At 39.4% G+C, this 26,455-nt stretch overlaps 2 protein-coding genes across 2 annotated transcripts; both read left to right on the top strand.

Annotated features, from left to right (window-relative positions):
• Window positions 1-387: 387 nt before the first annotated feature.
• LOC311488012 (MORC family CW-type zinc finger protein 3-like) lies at window positions 388-14,014 on the top strand (the record flags this gene model as incomplete). Its single annotated transcript, XM_084544516.1, has 14 exons — window positions 388-426; window positions 2,876-2,948; window positions 5,183-5,315; window positions 5,685-5,909; window positions 6,166-6,330; window positions 6,520-6,652; window positions 7,869-7,997; window positions 8,107-8,226; window positions 8,727-8,824; window positions 8,957-9,068; window positions 9,153-9,274; window positions 9,502-9,573; window positions 10,649-11,696; window positions 13,919-14,014. The coding sequence occupies 14 exons, from the start codon at window positions 388-390 to the stop codon at window positions 14,012-14,014; spliced, it is 2,565 nt and encodes an 854-aa protein (XP_084400642.1).
• Window positions 14,015-16,821: 2,807 nt separating this feature from the next.
• On the top strand, window positions 16,822-22,729 carry LOC311488011 (MORC family CW-type zinc finger protein 3-like; the record flags this gene model as incomplete). Its single annotated transcript, XM_084544515.1, has 12 exons — window positions 16,822-16,860; window positions 18,501-18,573; window positions 19,196-19,328; window positions 19,718-19,942; window positions 20,200-20,364; window positions 20,521-20,653; window positions 20,939-21,067; window positions 21,177-21,296; window positions 21,871-21,968; window positions 22,113-22,220; window positions 22,305-22,433; window positions 22,654-22,729. 12 exons carry the CDS (start codon window positions 16,822-16,824, stop codon window positions 22,727-22,729), a joined length of 1,428 nt encoding a protein of 475 aa, XP_084400641.1.
• Between the last annotated feature and the right edge of the window lie 3,726 nt (window positions 22,730-26,455).

The raw sequence follows: 26,455 nt of genomic DNA, 5'->3' as shown, positions 1-26,455 counted from the left end.
TTTTATTTTGAAGTCAGTCTACTGAAGTCTGTCTTCCTGTCTAGTTCTGCCTGTGATTGCTTTCCCCGCCCTCATGTGTTTCACCTTTGTCTCATTGTCTCACTCTCTCTCGTGTATATAAGCTGTGTTCCCCTTTCCTCCTGTGCCAGATCGCCTTGAAGGATTCCCTTAAATGTTCCAGACTGTTTTTTCATAGAGTGATTCCTTGTTGTGACTTTAGTTAATCTTTGTTACCTGAGTCTTTACCTACTGGACCTCTCTACCTTTGCCTGAATCCTGATTTTCTTGTTTTGACCCTGCTTCCAATTAAACTACCTTTGAGCCTGCCTCATCCCTGACTCCATTTGTGTCCACCTGATCCATACTTGATACTGACATTACGGAAAGATGGCGACTCAAACAGACCGCGGTGTTCCTCTGAGTACGGTTAGTGAAGTTTAATAACTTGTTTACAGGAATGTGCCCAGTTTAGTGTAGCAAAAAAAAAAAAAAATAAAAAATAGGAATACAAAAAGTCAACTTTCACTTCATCTTAATGAGGTTAAATTTATGGATGTTAGTGACAAAAAACAAACGATAAGTATTTCAGTGGTTAAATATGTTAATCACAGCATAACGAATGTGTTCATGTGTGAATTTAAGCCAGTGCTGACTTTTGTTTTCCTAGTAAACGACTGACATCTTAGTTAATGATTATATGTAGGCTGGTCCCAGATCCACACCTTACCGCCACCAGATAAATATTTGAATTCAAATATTTTAATTTAAGGTATCTCTGTTATTAATCAAGCTCTGTCTTTGAAACTTTACTTTCACATGTTCTCTGTACTAGTGCAGTGCCCGTCGGAAGTATGTATTCCTATAGTGGGAGCCTACAGGTGCTGTGTATGAGGATTAGTGGAAATATTAGAGCGGAGAAAACCTATTTTACCGATATATTTTACATTTCTTATCCAAACAACGTCAAACTTAGCAATGCACATCTTCGTGCCCGTAGCGAGACACCTGCTCAGTTTCAAATCAATCGGGCCAACGGTTCGCGAGATATGCGTGCCACAGTCACACACACACACACACACACACACACACACCCACACACACGCGCGCGCTTCTTGATTTATAGATAGATGGCGGACTACATGCTAGTTTTCCTGCTGGAGAAGATATTGAGCCTATTAGGGTTACCAGGGCAAAATATCATTTCTCCTTGAGTTTGGTTTCTTATAAAGCCGATTTGTAAACAGTGCTCAAGATTTGTGCGCATGCTCCGCCTCTTCCTCTCCGTTTTTGGTGAATTTCTGAAAGTGGCTGTTTTTGATGCCATGGCAACCGGAGTAGTGGAAATATTAGAGCGGAGAAAACCTATTTTACCGATATGTTTTACATTTCTTATCCAAACAACGTCAAACTTAGCAGTGCACATCTTCGTGCCCGTAGCGAGACACCTGCCCAGTTTCAAATCAATCGGGCCAACGGTTCGCGAGATATGCGTGCCACAGACAGACAGACGGACAGACACACAGACGCTTCTTGATTTATAGATGGATGTGGGGAATGTAGGGCAAAGGTTTATTACTTTTTTATATATATTTGTAATGAAACCCCTTCCGCTACTGTTATTATATTTATGGAAGCAAAACAAACAACATACAAACATATAAGACATGGTCAGGAGTGTATGATGTGGTCCAGACTTAACATGTGGTGGGTGTCTTCTGACTGGGGAGGCTTTGTTGCTTCTTATCCCCTCACATCTTTAACACACTTTCCACAAATGAACCAAAATAAAATAAATGACAGATTATGGACCATCATTGTGTTGAATTCTGTTTCTATTTGAAAAGGTAGAAATGAACTGAAGTGATTTGCTACCTGCTCTCCTTTAACCCCACCTACTGCTGTATTAACACGTTAATACCTCGCATAACAAAGACTATAGACATTATGTTTCATATACTCATCAATATACACCGATCAGCCATGACAATAAGACACTAATTATCTAGTTATTATGGCACATGTCACTGGGAGGGATATATTAGGCAGCAAGCGAACAGTTTGTCTTCAGGGGTGATTGACCAGGGTGATTGGTTGCGCGACTTTGATTAGGGCACAGTTGTGATGGCTAGATGACTAAGTTAGAGCATCTCCAAAACTGCAGCTCTCATGGGATGTTCCCGGTCTGCAGTCAGCAGAACCTACCAACTGAACTGGCAACCTGGTCTGCAAGAATTCTTCCAGAAGAATATCTATGTTATTAACTTCACAATTTTTAATGTTTTGGCTGATTGGTGCATAGAAAACTAGAAACAATGTAAGACTATTTAACTTGTATGCCAACATAAGTGTGTTTTCCTGTTTGGCACCTCTGTGCATGTGTCATCTGTTCGTGACTCATACATGTTAGGGAATTTCAATAAAAAATGGGAACTGAGAACAAAGGTTGTAGCAATAACTTTTACTGTTGGTGGCGTGATACATACCAGCTATGATCAGAGAGGGTTTAAATGAAAGTCTTAGACCTTCTGCTTTAGTTGTTAGTTTTAGATGAGGTCCAGAGATATAGACTTAAAACAGCAACACACAATATTTAGTGTAAAGTCCATTTACAAGAAAGTTTACAAAAATAAAGATGATTTGTACGTTTTCATAAGCATGTGTTTTAAATTAACCAACGCAGTGCTAAATTCTCCTGTGTAGTTTACGTTTTACATCACTAAAGTCAAAAATCTTTTGTACTAAACATGTTGTATATTTTACAGATATGCTCTTAATAATGTAACAAAGCTAGTTTGAAGCTAGACTGATGCATGAAAACAAGGCCTCTTTGATCAAATCTAACTATTGTGTCAATTTTAATCTGTTCCACTTGTAGCTTTCTCCAAAGTTTCTTCACAGCAACTCCACCAGCCACACCTGGCCCTTCAGCGCCATAGCTGAACTCATAGGTGAGTCATCTTAATTATATTTTCAAGACAGATAAGGTGTCTTGGTTAGTTTCTCTTTTACTGCAGAGTGGTGATGTTTTCAGTTAATCTGCTGGACTTTCAGTAATCAGGACTGCTTTTGGTTTGGTTTACATGTGTATTTGACGTGGTCTCTTGAAGCTGTGTACCTAGTCTCTTGTTTAACCTGTTGAAGCACTTTTTTTTTTTTTTTTTGAACAAAGTGCTTTATTTATACTTATGCATGTTCAAATTGTACACAACTGCCTCATAAGGCCATTCAAACAAACATCAAAACAAACCAGTACACAGTACCCTTCATCAAAGGAGAGCTATTTACAATTCGGCGAACATGTTAACAAACAAACAAAAAAAACATTAGGCATTAAAACATTAAAAACAGTAAGAGTAAAATAGATAAACAAATCAAAAGGAAAAATACTTTAGATGACAAGTGTTAATTTTAGCCATTTTCACCATAAAGTCAGTCTTGGGCTATCTCACACTGATGGTCTAAAATAAGCAATCACAGAGGCCCAATGGTTTAAGAATAAATCTGTTTTCATCTGGAGTTTTGCTGTTATTCTTTCCATCGAGTACACTGTCATTAGTCTATCTTTCCATTGATATAGGGCAGGTGGGTGTGGTTTAAGCCAGGACAAAGTTATCATTTTCTTTGCCACTAACAGAAGGATGTTCAGCAAGTATACCTTTTTCCTATCTATACTTCCCTCTGGAATTGCTCCTAAAACATAGTACAGCGGATCTAATGGTAAATCAACATTCAGAATGGCAAGTATTTCTGTATGAATCCCCTCCCAGTATGATTTCAATTTCGGGCAGTCCCAGAAAATATGTGTGTGATCTCCAATTTTTTTGCAATTCCTCCAACATAAATTTGTTTTATTTTTATCGAATTTTGCTACCAGGAATGGAGTTCTGAAGTACCTCATTTTTAATTTCCAGCTGAATTCCTTCCACAGTGGGCTACTAGTTACTCTGTGTCCCTCTTCGCACACCTGTTCCCATGTCTCATCCTCAATAGTAACATTCATCTCCAGCTCCCACTTTTCCTTTGTGTCAAGAGTCTTCCCTGACATATGGGATTGCAAACATTTATATATTTGTGACACAATTTTCGTGCATCCCTTTTCCTTTATAGTTTTTATCCAAAACAGTTCAATAGGACTAGAAGGTCGTCAAAGCATGTTCCATTCCTTATGTGATGTTAAGTAACTTCTCACTTGAAAAAAACTGTGGAGATCAGTAGGACCCAAACCAAATTTCTCTCGCAATTGTGTAAATGATTTTAAAATGTCTCCCTCAAACAACTGGTCTATTGTGACAAGTCCTTTCTGCCCATTCCCTGAACCCAGTATCTAATATGCTCGGAAGGAATTCCACATTTTTCGCAATCTGCATTGCTCTTGATATTGTTAGAGGTGCCTTCATACTTTTCCGAACCAGGAACCAAACTTTCAGGGTGCACTTCATCCATTCGTTATTTATTTTGAGACTTTTTCGCTCTAAAAATGGCAACGATTCAAGGGGCATTTGGGGACATGAGTTTTTTTCTAAGTCTAACCAATTTGTCTCCTCGTTTTGCATTAACCATTCTGCGATTCCACGAAGCTGTGCTACTCAGTAATATAATTTCAGATTGGGAAAATTAAGGCCTCCTTGATTTTTTGGGTAGGTTTTTGATTTAATTCTTGTTTGGTTTTTTTTCTGCCATATGAATGCGGAAATCAACTTTTCTAGTAACTTAAAGGTTGATGCTGGTATCTGTTGAAGCTTTTTAAAGAATGATGGGCTGAATTAGAGAATAATGGTCTAGGTCTAATGGGGGTGGGGGAGGGGTCTCGTGCCATCTTTTTTGTTTTGCAATCCAATGACTCAAATGGTCATCAAGTGCTGATGATTTTATTTTCATATCAAAACAGAGGCTGAGTTTGTGAAGTCTGGCCAGTGTTGATTCTGACACATTTTTTTTATCATATGCTGTGAATCTTGTAACCATTTGCACATTTTTTTTTAACAAATCTACCTTTATCTCTTGGTGTTGTTGTTGAAGTTGTGGTGAAATATAAGGGAGAATTCACCTTAAAAAGTCACCTGTAAATTAGGATTTTCATACACCTCTACATTACAGATATTGTGGAAATGGAAATGTTGGAAAGGAAACAATACTTTATGTATGGTTTAAAAATGCTTCCTTAAATTCTTTCTTTTGACAGACAATGCCTATGATCCAGATGTCAATGCCACAAAGTTCTGGATTGATAAGGCCGTGATCAAAGGTCAAGAATGTCTGACATTTATGGATAATGGAAAGGGGTTGGACTATGAAACAATGCACAAGATGCTCAGGTACAGATGCCACTGCTTGGTATTCCTGGGAAAATACATTTTAAATGACAAATTTGATTAAAGTGTGAATTCACTGCAGCTTGGAGTCTAGGGAGAGGAGGAGAGGCTTGGTGTCAGCTGCTGTCAGCATTTTACATCTACTTCACTTCTGCTCTCTATGCTCACATACACTCCCTTGCCATCAGGCACACTTGTGACAAAAGGCATCCTACTATGAACAGTTTTGTACACTTGTACACTTATCTTAATTTTTTTTTTTTTTATTAATTTGCATATGTCTAATTATTTAGTTTGCATTTATGTGTGCAGGACCTATTTAATGATTCACAGCCTATGTTCAGCACTTTTTGTTTTTTATCCCCCCTTCAGTTTTGGGTACAGTGACAAGACTGCTTTGAATGATAAACAGCCCATTGGAATCTATGGGAACGGCTTCAAGTCTGGATCCATGCGTCTTGGCAAAGATGCCATCGTTTTTTCCAAGTCAAGGAACATGTCGTGTGTTGGGATGCTCTCTCAGACCTACCTGGAAAAGATTGATGCCAAGCAAATAGTTGTGCCTATTGTTTCCTTTGACAAGATGAAGACAAATGAGTATATATCCTTTCCCTAATGCTCTGACACCCATCACATATTCATTATATGATTATCATGTGTAGTGAGATGAATGGGACACAGGTGGAAAATTTGAAAAATATCAATGGCAATATCTAGCTTGACAATACCCCAACTAGAAATGTAATGTTGTCTTTTATTGTGAAAAGGTTGGAGTGTTGTTATTGTTTAAAAGTATGTTATTTATTTCGTGAACTGGACATGTTGAAAGAGACATGCTTTCTATCAATCATAGGACGGCGGAAATCTCTGTAAGAGAAGAGCACAAAGCCAGTCTGCAGGACATTCTGCAGTATTCCCCTTTCAACACACAAGAAGAACTGCTCGCTGAGGTCAATGCCATCAGTTCATCCTGGTCAAGGACAACAGGCACACGGATCATCATCTGGAATCTCCGCAGGTCTGTTCATAGTCCACACACACTGTACACTGATGAATACACACAGCTTGTCCACTTTTGATTTCTTAGTTTCTTGGAACTCTGTTTTGCTAATACCTCAAGCACCCAGGAGCTTCTCTTGAAAAACACTGTAATAAGTTAACAAAAAAACATGACAACTCACCTGAGGTGTTTGTTTGTTTTTTGTAGGACATCCACTGGAACAACAGAGTTTGATTTTAAGAAGGACCGTTACGATATCCGAATTCCATCAGACGTCTACGAGGAATCAAAGAAACCTTCTCAAAAATCATACATCCCTGAGAGTGTGTTTTCACTGCGGGTAAGGAGCAGTAATGTATGGACTGATGTGTGTGCGCAGTTTGACGCCAAAAGACTGTTTTTACATTCATCAGTTGACAGGTGAAAGGTTTCTGTGATTTTGTAACATGTCGACTATCCAACAAAGGTTCAAAAAAGGCAACTGGACTTGTATTTTTTGAGAAGACGTTTCACCATTCATCCGCGTAGCTTCTTCAGTTCTGGGGGACTGGTGGGAAGTCTGAGGTTTAAATAGGAACTCCTCCTGAAAAAACTTGCTTGTTATGCTAATAACCAGAAACTGGTGCAGCTAATTTCCCTTAACGACTGGGTACTTACCTGTAGTGGAGGGGGGGACTGTGTTGTCCCTGTCCTCTTCCCTAATGAATGGTTCACTAACGGCTCTTGTCCGTCAGAGGCTCCAGTGTCAAGGTGTGAATGAGACTGAAAGTTCTTGGGGACAGAAGTTAAAACTGTATTGTAAATAGATGGCAGATTAAATCTCAGTCCATCTCCTCTGTTTAGTGAAGGTTTTTCCAGCCTGACATAGATGGCTTCCTTTACTCCTCTTTCAAACCATCGGTCTTCTCTGGCTAAGATTTGGACGCTGTTATCTTCAAAGGAGTGCCCTTTGTCCTTCAGGTGTAGGTGGACCGCTGAATCGTTTCCTGATGAGCTGGCTCTCCTGTGCTGGTACATGCGTTTATGGATGGGTTGTTTAGTTTCCCCGATGTATAAATCTGTACACTCCTCACTGCACTGAACAGCGTACACCACATTACTCTGTTTTTGCCTGGGTGTTTTGTCTTTTGGGTGGACCAGTCTTTGCCTAAGTGTGTTTCCTGGTTTGAAATAAACAGGTCATGGTATATATATACCATGACCTGGATGACTGAGAACCTTCACAGACAACATGTCGACTAATTTCAAAGCACAAACCACAGTCTAATATGCAGCTTCCACTAGTGTCATTTTTAGTGTATTAGGAGACTTCGCTGTGACCAGCAGTTAAACTATTGAAATTAAAAATTAGATAACACTTTAGATGATTCAGTGAGAGAGAAGGAAGGACAGGAGATTCCCTTCCCTTTTCTCTAAGAGGTCTGTCATAACAGAGAAATGGCCCAATCATAGTCTTCTGAGGATTTTAATCGGTTTGGTTTAGCAAACTATTTTCATTCTTTATCACATCTCCTTGACTGTATAAACAAACTGAGCTGTGTTTGTATTGGTTTCAGGCATATTGTCGTATTCTCTACCTGAAGCCTAAGATGCAGATTGTGGTACGAGGTCAAAATGTTAAATCTCAGCTCATCGCTAAGAGTCTGGCCGACACCAGAAAGGACCACTACACCCCCAAATTCCTGGTATCCTTTCATCACAGGTTTCTTTCTAATCTTCCTCTTTTTGGTTGGTGATGGTTGGTGATATGTGTTTATTTTACTGCTCCTGAGATTTCCTTAAACATTATTTCAGAACAAACGCATTCCTATAACTTTTGGGTACAACACCCAAAGTAAAGACCAGTATGGCATTATGATGTATCACAAGAATCGGCTCATCAAAGCCTACGAACGTTTGGGCTGTCAACTGAAGGTGAGTTTGGACTGAACTTTAATGAAAATGTACGATGAAGGTACCAAGAACCACTGCAGAGTGTGGTTGGTTAATCCAACCAAAAATCTAAAACACCAGAAAGAAGACCAGACTCAGAAAACAAGGAACGGTGGAGAGCTGAACCAAACAACTGGAAACATGAATGTATTCAAATAGATATATCCAGATTAAGAGAACAGGTGAATGAACAGACAAACTGACAAAGGGAAAGACAGGACTGGAGTAAAACCAATCATATAATCAAAGGAGGGAAAACACAGATAGAAAGTAAAGCAAGACATGAAACACAGAGAAAGAAACTTTCAAAATAAAAACAGAAAACACAAGGAAACCCAAACAGGATTATAGAAAATGTTCAAAACTCAATCTTATGAAGAAACACAAAATGTTCTCAAGCCAATAACATGACAGTTTAGGAGAGTTATTCCACATGTCAGGCTTTTAAGTGTTATTATGAGTTGAATCTTTACCTTCTACAGGGAAACAACATGGGAGTTGGAGTCATTGGGGTCATAGAATGTGACTTTTTAGATCCTACCCACAACAAACAGAGCTTTATGGAGACAGAGGAGTACAGGTAACACCAATAACGCTGCATTAGGGTTGATTTAAGTCTAAATAAGCACACTGGGTGTTTGATGCATACAAAATATTTTTTATTATTATTGTGTTCATATTTCCTAATTATTTGAAATCTGGCTTGGTACAGAAAAATCATCACCAATGTGGGGATCAAACTGGAGGAGTACTGGCACGAAATCCACCACATTAAGAACAAAGATAATCCAAACGGCACCATACGAGTGGAAGATACCATGTTAGTACAATTTGAGGTGACTGGCATCATGTGTTCTGCACGTACAGTATAATTGGTTTAACCACATCACTGAATCCTCCTCAGGAAGCAACCAGATCAAAACTGGGTGCAGTGTAATGACTGTTTAAAGTGGCGCAAACTCCCTGAGAGTGACAACAGCAAGCTGCCAGATAAATGGTTCTGCCGTATGAACACTGACCCTCAGTTCAGGTAATCAAAGCATTATCAATTCAAATGATGATCGGAAAAAATAACCAATATAAACAGAAAATTCACTCATGTCGGAGATTAGACAAACTGTGATGATGGACTACTGATTGGGCCTAGGTATTCACATACAGCTGTCTACCAAACCAGCCACTGTAACCGAAGTGTATTTGTTTGGGTCAGACATAGCTTGCTAATGCTTCCTCTTTCTATCTGATTTACCCATACAGGAGCTGCAATGTTGATGCAGAGCTTGAGAACTCTGATGATGAACCTTCATACCAGAAGACCTATAAACAAGCGTGAGTCACACATTTCCATTTCAAAATCCACCATAGCATACTGAATGTTTAGAGCCAATTAGAATGGCAACTGAAATGACTGCAGACATGCAAAGTCAGTGAGGACACAAAGAATGAAATGACAACCTTAACTGAGTAAGTACAGTTAATTAGCCTGATGCGAGTTGGTTGTGGTGATTTATCATCAAAATTTGGATGTGATGTTCAGAGTTAACATTATATTCATAGTCTACATTTAGCCAACCTACCAAATTCTACTTGTACAACATTACTAACATAAGTACTCTAGGACTATTAATTTCATGTTACCATTTCACAGACAATTACAACATAACTTGCTCTTCTGGACACATTGTCATCTAATGATCTGAGTTGTGTGTCCTAAGATAGTATTAGCAAGGCTTATATGGACTTAACCACAACTACAACTAAACTGTTTGCTCATGGGTTGGTGTTAAAAAAGATTAATTCATGAGATAATGGTGTAGATGTGTTGCTAAAATGGACCTACATCACTTATGGTGTAGTTAAACAGAACACTTGTTACAGTAGCCTACTTATGTTGAAAAGGGGGCAGATGCCATTCTCACTGAAAATGACAGAAGTTAAACTGTGACAGTTTTTCCTTTAGTTGTAGTTGTTGTTGAATCCATTTCTGAACTACAAGTCATTTGCTTATAAATGTCAAAAGCTGAGGAGCAAAAAATCACCTGAAAAGATAAAGGAGAAATTTTAAATGCCAATGCATCCTATTGACTTTGTCACAAATGCAGAGGAAGTCAGGTCACCGTTGTTAATTGTAAAACAAAATTCTCTGTCTCAGCTTTTCTGAAATCTTCAAGCTGATAATTAAAATAAATAAATCTCCCCCAACTTAACTGTTCACATTTCCATCACCCCTGATTAGTTTGCATCTCTGCTTAATGTCTGTGAGTATGACACCTTACTTTTACGATTTATTTGTTACAGAGAGAACAAAAAGAAAATGAAAGGAGGAAAAGGGTATGTTATTGTGTTATTTATGAACTTAACTATATCACTTTTGCATCTTAACTCTTTTTTGTGTTCACCGCAGGCAAAAAAGATCACAGTCTGGTACTCCACAAACAACTGAGAAGAGACCAAGAGTTAACGGCTTCAATAGTAGCGCCCCAGATACACCCTCATCAGTAGATGTGAGGCCACTGAGCCCCCAATCTGTGCCTCATATTAGTGATGATGAGGAGGAGAATGAAGTTGACACTGATGATGATATTGTCATCTTGGAGGCTGTTAGTACCCCTAAGCCAAATAAGCCTGTCAGTCATTTTAATCAAGTGAAGGAGGAGGAAGAGCAAAGTGATATTACACAGAATAAACGTAGCTGTGTCCCAGATACACCCTCTGCCACCTCAGAGACCGATGCTGGAGGAGAGAGCTCTGCAGAGTCTGCTGCTGTGGAGAACTGTCCTTCCACATCACTCCTTCAAGATCTGGCCAGCACCACCACCCAGTATTTAGTGGACAGTCAAAATCAGACTAAAGGGAAGGAGGGAGCACCACAGAGTATGAGTAGGTGTAGCAAAGAACAGAGTTCAGATTTAAATGTTTGTAGCACTGAGCAAGAGAGCAGCGAAAACACTCAAAGTGAGAATCAAGGAGAACAGATATTGCAGAATGGAGTGGCACATAATCTGATAAGTGATCAAAAAGCTGGACTTTCTCCACATCACTACCCCAACATTACTGAGGTACAGGAACAGCAAGACCATCTCCTGGAGCTCATGCAGGCCACTGCTCAGGAGAGAGATAATTTCAAAAAACAGATTCACGAACATTGCTCTCAGCTGAAAGACATTCAGAGCAGACTGCAGGATCAGTCTGAGGTCAGTGTAAGGAAGGAGTTTTGTGACCAAGCCATCCAGACAGAAAAAACAGAGGGAAACACTGACTACAAAAGTCTGTTTGAGAAGGTCAAAAAGAAAGTCAATGAACTCATTAAGGACAAAGAGGCTTTATTGGAAGCTACTGAGCTGAAGCCCAACGGTGAGGAAGAGGACAGCGATGAGATTTCAATGATAGTTGACCGTCTGCTCCGTGAACTGGATCAAAGCTACAAGGAGAGGGATGAACTGCGCTCACAGGTCAGTGACCCAGTTTTGATTTGAGCTAATGTTGACAAGTCCAGTTTAATTTCAATACTCCCTTGCTAGTAAATCTACTGTAAGCTCAGAATATTTTTTATTCTATACAAGTACCAGTGATGTGCAGTGAGGTTTGTGGCTGGTGAGGCACTGATTTACAATTATGAACCCAATGGAATAACCTAAATTTGCCATTCAACTGGCTCCTTCCACACTAACTGGTTACGTTTCATATCTCAAATAAGCATTCTTTACACACATATAGGTATACGGTATCTGGCCAAAGGAACTATGTTACATCTATAGCAGTTAAGAGAGAGAGCGTTTGCTGTCGCAACTCCACAGTTCATTCATACTCGTTCAACATGAGGGTACCCAGTGACAAAAAACAAACACAAATATTTCAATTTAAAACAAAATCAAATTTTAATCAAATATACACTGCCTGGCCAGAAAAGATGTTAGTCTGTTTGAGAAGGGTCAAATCATTGGCATGCATCAAGCAGAGAAAACATCTAAGGAGATTGAAGAAACTACTAAAATTGTGTTAAGAACTGGAAGGATAGTGGGGAACCATTGTCTTCCAGGAAGAAATGTGGTTGGAAAAAAATCCTGATTGCTCGTGATCGGCGATCACTGAAACGTTTGGTGAAAAACAACTGTAGAACTCAGGGCTATGTTTAATAATGAAAGTTAGAGCATTTCCACACGTACAATGTGAAGGGAACTCAAGGGATTGGGACTGAACAGCTGTGTAGCCTTAAGAAAACCACTAATCAGTGAGGCTAACTGGAAAAAAGGCTTTGATTTGCTAGGGAGCATAAAGATTGGACTCTGGAGCAATGGAAGAAGGTCATGTGGTCTGATGAGTTCAGATTTACCCTGTTTGAGAGTGATGGGGGCATCAGGGTAAGAAGAGAGGCAGATGAAGTGATGCACCCATCATGCCTAGTGTCTACTGTACAAGCCTGTGGGGGCAGTGCTATGATCTGGGGTTGCTGCAGTTGCTCAGGTCTAGGTTCAGCAACATTATGTGCCCAAAGAATGAGGTCAGCTGACTACCTGAATATACTGAATGACCAGGTTATTCCATCAATGGACTTTTTCTTCCCTGAAGATGACAATGTCAGGATTCATGGGGCTCAAACTGTGAAAGAGTGGTTCAGGGAGCATGAGACATCATTTTCACACATGGATTGACCACCACCTTATGTCCAGACCTTAACCCCATTGAGAATCTTTGGGATGTGCTGGAGAAGGCTTTGTGCGGTAGTCAGACTCTCCCATCATCAATACAATATCTTGGTGAAACATTAATGCAACACTGGATGGAAATAAATCTTGTGACACTGGAGAAGCTTATCAAAACAATACCACAGAGAACAAAGCTAAAGGCGGTCCAACAAGTGGTTTTTGGTGGCGACATTTTTTTTTGGCCAGGCAGTGTACATTAATATTGAGTTGTTCTTCTGATGATTTGATCCACTGTAATACAGACTGTTCAACAAAATATCTTCCATCATTTATCACTTCCTGTTTTGACTGAAGGTCCAGTTTTGAGAATGTTTTAAGCTTAGATATACGATCTAATATTTTTGGCTTTCATACAGAGAAAAGATCCCAATAAATGGACCGCTGCCGTCCAGTTGACTCTGCGTGGAAGAAGAGTAACAGCATGAGCCTGTGGCTCACTAGCGCCCTCAGCTCGCTGATGCCTCACCTCGCATCGGCCCCTGTAGTCACACAGGAAATATGTAAATTCAGTGATTTTAACTATAAAAAATATCAAAATGACGGGAATCGTACAGCAATTGTATGATTTATTTTATCAACAGAACAATTTATTTTATCGTCATTACTTTTCATGATGCCAGGTGAGGTACTGCCTCACCCGCCTCCCCTGACCGCACGTCCCTGACAAGTATGTACCTTTGTGCCCAAAAAAGTGTATTCCATTCAACCCTCATTTGTCCCTTTTCTGTCCTCTGGTGGTTCATAATGTGCTGTGCAATCAGTTGAGAAGCCTGCAGAAGGGAAAAACAAACCGGGCAGCAGAGGGAAAACGCAGCAGAAGGAAGCTCAGGTCCACAAGGAGATGATCAGACGTGTCCAGGTGAGACAGGAAGGTTTGTGGTCTCTGGCACCAATTTAAACTAATACATTTATGTAAATATTAATTTCGTTGCCTGTATTTCTCCTTTTCCATTTTCTCTTTGTTTCAGCAGAACATAGCTCACCTGCTCGTCTCCTTCGTGCCTGCACTGAAGTGGCAGCGAATGAAACATGAGTGTAATATCATTGATGAGAAGAGATCCTAGAACAGGATCGTTTTTTGTTTCTAACAGGATTTAGAAGTGAGAATCATCTGTCTGTTAACTGTACTTCCTGCCATTCTGTTTAGTTTTCGTTTTTTCTCACCTATGTGTTTGTTTTGCTCCTCCCTCATTAGTTTCTCCTGTGTCTTGTCTGTAGTTCTGTGTCTATACACAGTATATATATGTAGTCCTGTCTGATCATTGTGTCTCCTGTTTCCTTGTGCCTTGGCTTTTGTTTCCCTTTTGGATTTATTAATAATTTGGAATACATGCTTAGCACAGTAGTGCCTTTCATAATCTTAATAGGAAATTTCAATAAAGTGACATTTGTTTCCACTTTTTGTGTTGTGTTTGTGGAAACACAACAGTGACTAACACTACTCTTTGGTTTTTAGTATGTTAACGTAAAGGTACATTTACTCTAATGCTGACAGGTTTGAGGTAATTAAATAATTTCGTTTTCTGTTTCTGTTATTTTCAAAAGTAAAATATTTTATGTGTTCTCTCTATATTTTTGGGGCATTTTACTATTCAGACTATAAATTCACTATTTAAAATATGACATTATAAAAACATTTTGTTGCATGTCACAGCATTTGTTGCTCTTATCAATTATTATTTAATAATTGTTGTTTTTGTTATTGTCATTTGCCATATTGCAACACCTCATCATTCATCATTCAATAAAATAATACACAATTATATGCAGATGGCTACTCTTTTACTTTTTGTGCCTTTATGTATTCATTCATTCATTCATCTTCTGTAACTGTTCCTGTGAAGGGTTGCAGGGTCTGCTGGAGCCTATCCCAGCTGTCATCGGGCGAGAGGCGGGGTACACCCTGGACAGGCTGCCAATCTATCGCAGGACTAACACAGGGAGACAGACAACCATTCACTCTCACATTCACACCTACGGCCAGACAAGCATGTTAGGTTAACCCACACAAAGAACATGCAAACTCCACTCCAAATGAGGCATCAGTGCTAACCATCTCGCCACTGTGCCAAACCCTTTAAGTATTATACATGAGCAAAACATTTCAAGCTTTCTTTGGGTCCCTGCTCATGTCAGTGTCAAAGCTGTTAGATATATTGGTTAAACAAGCAGTGAAGCAAGAGAACATAGTGCTTCAAATGGCAATAAGCAAATAAGAACAGTAAACTGGTACAGGAAAGAAGACAATATCAAAAACACAACTGAGTATTGGTCACTATAGAATGTAAAATAATGACTTGGTGAGGAGAAAGTGACTGGTTCAGAACAATGCACAAACACAGGGAATCCAGTTATGTTCATTGTGGAACAGCCTGCCGGAGAACCTCAGGGCCTCAGAGACTGTTGATGTTTTTAAAAAGAGGCTCAAGACCCACCTTTTCAATCAGGCTTTTAATTGACTTTCTAAATTATTATCTTCCTCCTTTTAATCAGACTTTTACATTTTAACTATATGCTTTAGCTACATGTTTTTATCTATATTGTACGTTTTTATCCCATTTTACAGTTTTAGTTTTAGTCCCTCAGTTTTTAGCAATTTTTAGCTTTTAGTAGTTTTTATCAGACTTTTTTGTCATTTTCTTTTCCATTTTTCTTTTTTAATTATATGTTACAAATACATGTTTTAATTTTATGAGCTGAAAAGCATTTTATCTACATTGGTCATTTTGTCCTATTTTACAGTTTTAGTCCTTGGCTTTTAGCCCCAGTGTTTCCTCATGGGGGCCGACCACACTGGGAGTTGCTGCTGGTCTACTCACGGGGGTGCTGTCCTATGGGCGGCTCTGGCCCTGGTGGCTGGAGGGCTTTGCACCTTGGTGTGGGGCCTCCTGTCGACCGGGGTCGGGGCTGTCTCTCTATGGCAGTGCTCCCTGTAGTCGTGGGCTGGAGGCCCTCTTGGTGTGGTTGGGCCCCAAAGGTGGCTCTTTCCTTGCTCCAGGTCTCGGTGTCTGGCCATGTCTCTCTTGTGCGGGGTGTGGGTGGGGTGTGTGTGTGGGTGTGTGTGTGTATGTGTGTTGGGGGTGGGGGGTGGGGGTGGGGTGTGTGTGTGTGTGGGGGGGGGGGGGGGGGGGGGTATGTGTGTGTCTCATGTCTCTGTGTTCTTATGGGGTGGGAGGGTTGGATTTTTTGTTCTGTTTTTGCTGTTTTTAGCCTCTGTGAGGCACTTTGTATTGCTTTTAATAGGTATGAAAAGTGCCATATAAATAAACTTGATTTGATTTGATTTGATTTATTGTTTTAAGCTGGTTGCATCCTGATGAAAAAGGGAGAAAATGAAAGAACAGCAAAAAATATTAATCCACACAGCTCAAACATAAGGATCAATTAACAGATAAACAGAAGAGATTTAATTTAAACAAAACACTGCCTGTTGACATACTGTTATTTTTAAGTTCTGTTTTCTGTCTTTTCATCACTTCCTGTTTTATTTTGAAGTCAGAGTCTACTGAAGTCTGTCTTCCTGTCTAGTTCTGCCTGTGTGACTGCTTACCCCGCCCTCATGTGTTTCACCTTTGTCTCATTGTCTCCCTCTCTCTCGTGTATATAAGCTGTGTTCCCCTTTCTTCCTGTGCCAGTTCGACTTGAAGGATTCCCTTAAGTGTCAGGCTGTTTTTTCCTAGAGTGATTCCTTGTTGTGACTTTAGTTAATCTTTGTTACCTGAGTTTTTGCCTGCTGGACCTCTGTACCTTTGCCTGAGTCCTGATTTTCTTGTTTTGACCCTGCTTCCAATTAAACTACCTTTGAGCCTGCCTCATCCCTGACTCCATTTGTGTCCACCTGATCCATACTTGATACTGACATTACGGAAAGATGGCAACTCAAACAGACCGCGGTGTTCCTCTGAGTACGGTTATTAGAGTTTACTAACTTGTTTACAGGAATGTGCCCAGTTTAGTTGGTGCAACTAAAAAATTTAGGAATTAAAAAAAAAAGTCAATTTTCACTTCATGTTGGTAATGAGGTTAAATATATGGATGTTAGTGACAAAAAAACAAACGATAAGTATTTCAATAGCCAGTTAAGTATGTTAATATTAATCGCAGCATAACAAAGATATTCATGTGTGAATTTAAGCCAGTGCTGAGTTTCGTTTTCCTAGTAAACAACATCTTAGTCGATGATTATATGCAGGCTGGTCCCAGGTCCACATCTTGTCGCTACTACATGAATATTTGAATTCAAGATATCTCTATAACTCAAGCCCTGTGTCTGAAACTTTAATTTCACATGTTCTCTGTATGTGAGGTGTGTATGGCATACGTTTATCACTTTTTAATATTTACTTTCCCCTATTTCTGTTGTGTATTACTCTTTATCGGCTAAATAATGGAACCACTTCCACTGCTGTTATCACATTTGTGGAAGCAAAACAAAAAAACCTACACAAATGTTCAAGACATGGTCGGGAGTGTATGATGTGGTCCAGACTTAACATGTGGTGGGTGTCTTCTGACTGGAGAGGCTTTGTTGCTTATTATCCCTTCACATTCTTACCACACTTCCCACAAATGCAAAGAAGAAATGCACCAAAATAAGACGACAAAATATGCACTGTCATTGTGTTGAGTTTTGTCTTCTATTTGAAAAGGTAGAAGATCAGAAGGTCAAAATGAACTGAAATGATTTGCTACCCGCTCCATAGGGATAGATTAGGCACCAAGTGAACAGTTTATCTTCAGGGGTGATTGACCAGGTTGATTGGTTGCACGACTTTGATTAGGGTACAATTATGATGGCTAGATGACTAAGTCAGAGCATCTCCAAAACTGCAGCTCTCGTGGGACGTTCCCAGTCTGCAGTCAGCAGGACCTACCAACTGAACTGGCAACCTGGTCTGCAACAGTTTTCCAGAAGAATATCTATGTTATTAACTTCACAATGTTTTGGCTGATTGCATAGAAAACCAGAAACAATGTATGACTATTTTACTTGCATGCCAACATAATGTATTTTCCTCACGATGTTTGGCACCTCTGTGTATGTGTCATCTGTTTGTGACTCATACGTGTTAGGGAATTTACATAAAAAATGTGCGCTGAGAACAAAGGTTGGAGCAATAACTTTTACTGTTGGTGGCATGATACATACCAGCTATGATCAGAGAGATCTGGTTTAAATGAAAGTCTTAGACCTTCTGCTTTAGTTGCGTTAGTTTTAGACAGCATGAGGTTCAGAGATATAGACTTAAAACAGCAACACACAATATTTAGTGTAAAGTTTACAAGAAAGTTTACAAAAATAAAGATGATTTGTACAAGTTTTAATATGCATGTGTTTTAAAGTAACCAACGCAGTGCTAAATTCTCCTGTGTAGTTTACTTTTTACATCACTAAAGTCACAAATCTTTTGTACTAAACATGTTTTATATTTCACAGATATGCTCTTAATAATGTAACAAAGCTAGTTTGAAGCTAGACTGATGCATGAAAACAAGGCATCTTTGATCAAATCTAACTATTGTGTCAATTTTAATCTGTTCCACTTGTAGCTTTCTCCAAAGTATCTTCACAGCAACTCCACCAGCCACACCTGGCCCTTCAGCGCCATAGCTGAACTCATAGGTGAGTCATACTCATTATATTTTCAAGAGGGATAAGGTGTCTTGGTTAGTTTCTCTTTTACTGCATACAGGCAATGTTTTCAGTTAATCTGCTGGACTTTCAGTAATCAGGACTGCTTTTGGTTTGGTTTACATGTGTATTTGATGTGGTCTCTTGTCTAACCTGTTGAAGCTTTTTAAAGAATGATGGGCTGAATTAGAAAATAACGGTCTAGGTCTAATGGGGGGTGGGGGAGGGGTCTCGTGCCATCTTTTTTATTTTGCAATCCAGTGACCCAAATGGTCATCAAGTGCTGATAATTTTATTTTCATATCAAAACAGAGGCTGAGTTTGTGAAGTCTGGCCAGTGTTGATTCTGACACATTTTTTATCACATGCTGTGAATCTTGTTTGCATTTGCTCATTTTCTTAAAAGAAAGAATAATAATTCAACCTTTATCTCTTCTTGGAGTCGAAGCAAGGAAGTTGTGGTGAAATCTAAGGGAGAATCCACCTGAAAAAGTCACCTGTAAATTAGGATTTCCATACACCTCTACATTACAAATATTTGACAAATGTTGGAAAGGAAACAATACTTTGTGCATGGTTTAAAAATGCTTCCTTAAATTGTTTCTTTTCACAGACAATGCCTATGATCCAGATGTCAATGCCAAACAGTTCTGGATTGATAAGGCCGTGATCAAAGGTGAAGAATGTCTCACCTTTATGGATAATGGAAATGGACTGGACTATGAAACAATGCACAAGATGCTCAGGTACAGATCACACTGCTGGGTATTCCTGGGAAGATACATTTTAAATGAAATTTTTCAGTGAAGTGTAAAGTCTAACTCCATCCACAGCATAATTTAAAAAAAATAAATAAATAAAAAAAAAACAGTGGACAAGGGAGAGGAGGAGAGGCTTGGTTTCATCTAATTCATTTCTGCTCTCTGTACTCACATACACTCCCTTGCCATCAGGCACACTTGTGACAAAAGGCATCCTACTGTTAACAGTTCTGCACTAGTGCTTGGATAAAAAAATATTAAAATGAATTTGCATGTATCTAATTATTTAGTTTGCATTTATGTGTGCAGAACTTATTTAATGATTCACAACCTATGTTCAACACTTGTTATTTTTTTTTTTATTCCCCCTTCAGTTTTGGGTACAGTGACAAGACTGCTTCGCATGGTAAACAGCCCATTGGAATCTATGGGAACGGCTTCAAGTCTGGATCCATGCGTCTTGGCAAAGATGCCATCGTTTTTTCCAAGTCAAGGAACATGTCGTGTGTTGGGATGCTCTCTCAGACCTACCTGGAAAAGACTGATGCCAAGCAAATAATCGTGCCTATTGTTTCCTTTGAAGAGAGAAAAACAAATGAGTATATATTCTTTCTCTAATGCTCTGACACCCATCACATATTCATTATATGATTATTGTGTGTAGTGAGATGAATGTGATACAGGTGGAAAATCTTGAAAATATCAAGGGCAATATCTAGCTTGAAAATACCCCAACTAGAAATATAATGTTGTCTTTTATTGTGAAAAGGTTGAGAGTGTAGTTATTGTTTAAAAGTATGTTATTTATTTTGTGAATTTGACATGTTGAAAGAGACATGCTTTCTATCAATCATAGGATGGCAGAAATCTCTGTAAGAGAAGAGCACAAAGCCAGTCTGGAGGACATTCTGCAGTATTCCCCTTTCAACACACAAGAAGAACTGCTCGCTGAGGTCAACGCCATCAGTTCATCCTGGTCAAGGACAACAGGCACACGGATCATCATCTGGAATCTGCGCAGGTCTGTTCGTAGTCCACACACACTGTACACTGATGAATACACACAGCTTTACCACTTTTCTTTTCTTAGTTTCTTGGAACTTTGTTTTGCTAATACGTCCTCAAGCACCCAGAAGTTTCTCTTGAAAAACACTGTAATAAGTTTGTTTTTTTGTAGGACATCCACTGGAACAACAGAGTTTGATTTTAAGAAGGACCGTTACGATATCCGAATTCCATCTGATGTCTACGAGGAATTGAAGGAACCTTCTCAAACATCACACATCCCTGAGTGTGTGTTTTCACTGCGGGTAAGGAGCAATAATGTATGGACAGATGTGTATAAACAGTTTGACGACAGAAGACTGTTTTCACATTCATCAGTTGACACGTGGCTAATTTGAAAGCACAAACCACAGTCTAGTATGTAGCTTCCACTAGTGTCATTTTTAGGTTATTAGGAGAATTTCTGTGACCAGCAGTTAAACTATTGAAATTAAAAATTTTATTCGGTTTGGTTTAGTAAACTATTTTCATTGTTTATCACATCTCCTTGACTGTATAAACAAACTGAGCTGTGTTTGTATTGGTTTCAGGCATATTGTAGTATTCTCTACCTGAAGCCTAAGATGCAGATTGTGGTACGAGGTCAAAATGTTAAATCTGAGCTCATCGCTAAGAGCCTGGCCTACACCAGAAAAGACCACTACAAGCCCACTTTCCTGGTATCCTTTCATCACAAGTTTCTTTCTAATATTCCTCTTTTTGGTTGGTGATGGTTGGTGATATGTGTTTATTTTGCTGCTCTTGAGATTTCCTTAAACATTATTTCAGAACAAACGCATTCCTATAACTTTTGGGTACAACACCAAAAGTAAAGACCAGTATGGCATTATGATGTATCACAAGAATCGACTCATCAAAGCCTACGAACGTGTGGGCTGTCAGCTGAAGGTGAGTTTGGACTTTTTATGTCACAAGTTCAACAAGGAGGTAGGACACACACACAAGGAACCAAGGATTGTATGAAATAATATTGTTAACTTTAATGAGGACTTATGATGAAGGTAACAAGAACCACTGCAGAGTGTGGTTGGTTAATCCAACCAAAAATCTAAAACACCAGAAAGAAGACAAGACTCGGAAAACAAGGAACAGTGGAGAGCTGAACCAAGACACCTGGAAACATGAATGTATTCAAACAGGTATATCCAGAGTAAGAGAACAGGTGAATGAACAGACAAACTGACAAAGAAAAAGACAGGACTGGAGAAACTAATCATATAATCAAAGGAGGGAAAACACAGACAGAGTAAAGCAAGACAGGAAACACAGAGAAAGAAACTTTCAAAATGAAAACAGAAAACACAAGGAAACCCAAACAGGATTACAGAAAATGTTCAAAACTCAATCTTATGAAAAAACACAAAATGTTCTAAAGCCAATATCATGACAGTTTAGGAGAGTTATTCCACATATATTCAGAGGTTTTAAGCATTATTATGAGTTGAATCTTTACCTTCTACAGGGAAACAACATGGGAGTTGGAGTCATTGGGGTCATAGAATGTGACTTTTTAGATCCTACCCACAACAAACAGAGCTTTATGAAGACAGAGGAGTACAGGTAATAACAATAACGCTGCATTTACAGGGTTGATTTAAGTCTAAATGAGCACACTGGATGTTTGATGCACAAAAAATATTTTTATTGTTATTGTGTTCATATTTGCTAATTATTTGAAATCTGGCTTGCTGTTTGTTGGTACAGAAAAATCATCACCAATGTGGGGATCAAACTGGAGGAGTACTGGCAAGAAATCCACCACATTAAGAACAAAGATGATCCAAAATGCGCCATACGAGTGGAAGATACCACGTTAGTACAATTTGAGGTGACTGGCATCATGTGTTCTGCACATACAGTATAACTGGTTTAACCACATTGTTGAATCCTCCTCAGGAAGCAACCAGATCAAAACTGGGTTCAGTGTGATGACTGTTTACAGTGGCGCAAACTCCCTGATGGGATTGATGACAGCGAGCTGCCAGATAAATGGTTCTGCCGTATGAACCCAGACCCTCAGTTCAGGTAATCAAAGCATTATCAATTCAAATGATGATCAGAAAAAATAACCAATATAAATGGAAAATTCACTCATGTCGGAGATTAGACAAACTGTGATGGTGGACTACTGATTGGGCCTTGGACTGTCTACCAAACCAGCCACTGTAACCTAAGAGTCTGCTGTTTGCTTAGGTCAGACATAGCTTGCTAATGCTTTCTCTTTCTATCTGTTTTACCCGTGCAGGAGCTGCAATGTTGATGAGGAGCCTGAGGACTCTGATGATGAACCCTCATACCAGAAGACCCATAAACAAGCGTGAGTCACAAATTTCGATTTCAAAATCCCCCACAATGTACTGAATGTTTAAACAGAACACTTGTTACAGTAGCCTAGTTATGTTGAAAAGGGGGGAGATGCCATTCTCACTGAAAATGACAGAAGTTAAACTGTGACAGTTTTTCCTTTAGTTAGTTGTTGTTAAATCCATTTCTGAACTACAAGTCATTTGCTTATAAATGTCCAAAGTTGAGGAGCAAAAAAGACATCAGCACCTGAAAAGATAAAGAAGAAAATTTAAATGCCAATGCATCCTATTGAGTTTGTCACAAATGCAGAGGTTGTCAGGTCAGTGTTGTGAAAATTCTCTGTCTCAGCTTTTCTGAAATCTTCAAGCTGATAATTAAAATAAATAAATCTTCCCCAACTTAACTGTTCACATTTTCATCACCGTTTTTACCCCTGATTAGTGTGCGTCCCTGCTTAATGTCTGTGGGTATGACTCCTCACTTGTGTGATTTATTTGTTACAGAGAGAACAAAAAGAAACAAGAAACAGAAAGACGTTGTTGTGTTATTTATGAACTTAACTATATCACTTCTGTATCTTAAATCCATTACTTCTGTTTTGTGTTCACTGCAGGCAGAAAAGATCACAGTCTGTTCCTCCACAAACAACAATAAAGAGACCAAGAGTCAATGACTTCCAAAGTAGCGCCCCAGACAGGGGCGAACTGGGACAATAATTCAGGCCCAGAATTTGATACCATCCCAGGCCACCACAACCCAATTACAGTTTTTTACAATCACTTTGCTACTATTTTCAGAACCTTGATGTCATTTTTCACAACTCTAGACACAAAACTCACAACCAATGATCAAAATGCACATTTTTCAAAACTCTAACCCTTTTCTCAATTGCTTGAATACAATACACATAAAACTTAGATCATTTGTTCATTCAAAAAAAATCACCTGTTCAATATGATACAACTTAACATCAAAATACTACTATTTCAAAAGGCAATTCACACATTACATTTAAAATGAGTGTCTATTCATTTCCTTACAATGATCTATCTATCAATTGATACAAAATGATAAGTAACTGTTGCATTACTCTAAATGCATAGTTGTATGGAAACAGACAAACAATCTTCCATGTCCAATCATGAAAGCTTCAAGATACTTTACGTAACGAGATTCATTGTCACCAGTTAGCGAGGAGCATGAACCAATTAGACTACAATATCCATGGATGACGCCTGCAATGACATCACAGCAGACCACTGTCAGGCCTGGATTCGCCATGCCCGAAGGCTTTTTCCAAGATGTTTGGCTAATGAAAACATCCATTGTGATGTAGATGAGAACCTGTGGCCAAATCCACAACACAGAGTTGATGACAATGTAGAAGTACAGTAATCACTCCTGTTTTGTTTCTTACATGTACAGTAGAAGCAAGCAAGTTGAGGAACACTGCATTTGATGTTTTACAGTACTGTCTTTTATTTTCTACTGTATTTCATAGCTAATTACAGTATTTTTGCTTTGATTCAAATACTGTAAACCTATGTTGTGATTGTACTGTCTTGAATTTCCCCTTGGGGCTCAATAAAGTATCTATCTATCTATCTATCTATCTATCTATCTATCTATCTATCTATCTCTATCTAGTGTTTTGCATCAATATACTGTATTACAAACTTTGTTCAATGATTCCACTGTGTCTGTAGTATTCTCTATACTACTGCAGTACTTTTACAGAGATGTATTTACTGTACTGTACATGTGGTACCATAATGAAACCTGTATCACCTATTTTGTTCTACAATATTTAATGATTTGTTTTTTGAACCAATGATTGTGCAAGTGCAAGATTTATTTAAAGATGTGAATGCACAATGCAATGTTTTGAACATTAGACAGCCTGTCTGTGAAGGTTCTCAGTCATCCAGGTCATGGTATATCCAAAAAAGGTTTAAAAAAAGGCAAAACGCCACCTTCCAACATCACCACCCAGGAAAGGAAGGCGCTGGTGTCACTACCCACTCCCCACCACATTGAAAATTCCAGGGATTTCGTCCACAAAGTTAGTAGCATCACACTGGGTCCAGAGGAAACCATCGTATCCTATGATGTAACCTCCCTCTTTACGTGTATCCCCACCGGAGAAGCCACTAGAGTAGTAAGGGAAAGACTACTAAAGGATGACTCCTTGGCTGATAGGACCACCCTCACCCCAGACCAACTATGTTTGCTACTCGATCTGTGCCTGACGACCACCTATTTCCAATTTAATGGAGGATTCTACAGGCAAAAACACGGCTGTGCAATGGGGTCACCGGTGTCACCTATTGTGGCCAATCTCTACATGGAGGAGGTCGAGACCAGAGCCCTGAACTCTTTCACAGGTAACACCCCCACACACTGGTTCAGGTACGTGGACGACACTTGGGTTAAAATCAAGACGCAGGAAGTGGAATCTTTCACACAGCACATCAATGCAGTGGACAGCAACATCAAGTTCACTCGGGAGGACATCAGCGGAGGTAGTCTGGCTTTCCTGGACTGTCTGGTGCATGTGGAAGAAGACCGAAGCCTCAACATTGAAGTGTATAGAAAACCCACCCACACTGACCAGCACTTATTATTTGATTCCCACCACCCGCTGGAGCACAAACTAGGGGTCATCAGAACGCTCCAGCACAGAGCACAGACTGTACCCACAAGACCGGATGGCAAGGAGAAGGAGCAAAAGCACATTAAACGGGCACTTAAGACATGTGGATATCCCAACTGGGCCTTTCTAAAAGGCTCAAAAAGATACCCCAAAAGGGACAGAGAGGAGGAGAACAACAAAAGAAAAAACATCGTCATCCCGTACGTGTCTGGAGTGTCCGAAAAACTCAGGAGAATTTTCAGAAATCACCGTATTCCAGTTTATTTCAAACCAGGAAACACACTTAGGCAAAGACTGGTCCACCCAAAAGACAAAACACCCAGGCAAAAACAGAGTAATGTGGTGTACGCTGTTCAGTGCAGTGAGGAGTGTACAGATTTATACATTGGGGAAACTAAACAACCCATCCATAAACGCATGTACCAGCACAGGAGAGCCAGCTCATCAGGAAACGATTCAGCGGTCCACCTACACCTGAAGGACAAAGGACACTCCTTTGAAGATAACAACGTCCAAATCTTAGCCAGAGAAGACCGATGGTTTGAAAGAGGAGTAAAGGAAGCCATCTATGTCAAACTGGAAAAACCTTCACTAAACAGAGGAGGTGGACTGAGATTTAATTTGCCATCTATTTACAATACAGTTTTAACTTCTGTCCCCAAGAAGTTTCAGTCTCATTCACACCTTGACACTGGAGCCTCTGACGGACAAGAGTCGTTAGAGAACCATTCATAGGAAAGAGGACAGGGACAACACAGTCCCCCCCTCCACTACAGGTAAGTACCCAGTCGTTAAGGGAAATTAGCTGCACCAGTTTCTGGTTATTAGCATAACAAGCAAGTTTTTTCAGGAGGAGTTCCTATTTAAACCTCAGACTTCCCACCAGTCCACCAGAACTGAAGAAGCTACTCGGATGAGTGGTGAAACGTCTTCTGAACAAACTTTACAAGTCCAGTTGCCCTTTTTTTTTTTTTTTTTTAAACCTTTTTTGGATTAGACAGCCTGTGTTACAAGTGATAACCGTTTTGAGTTTTGTGTCTAGAGTTGTGAAAAATGACATCAAGGTTCTGAAAATAGTAGCAAAGTG

This window comes from Chelon labrosus, assembly GCF_963514085.1.
Source record: "Chelon labrosus genome assembly, chromosome: 5".
In the NCBI taxonomy this organism is placed as follows: domain Eukaryota; kingdom Metazoa; phylum Chordata; class Actinopteri; order Mugiliformes; family Mugilidae; genus Chelon; species Chelon labrosus.
This window is presented reverse-complemented; position numbering and strand designations above follow the sequence as displayed.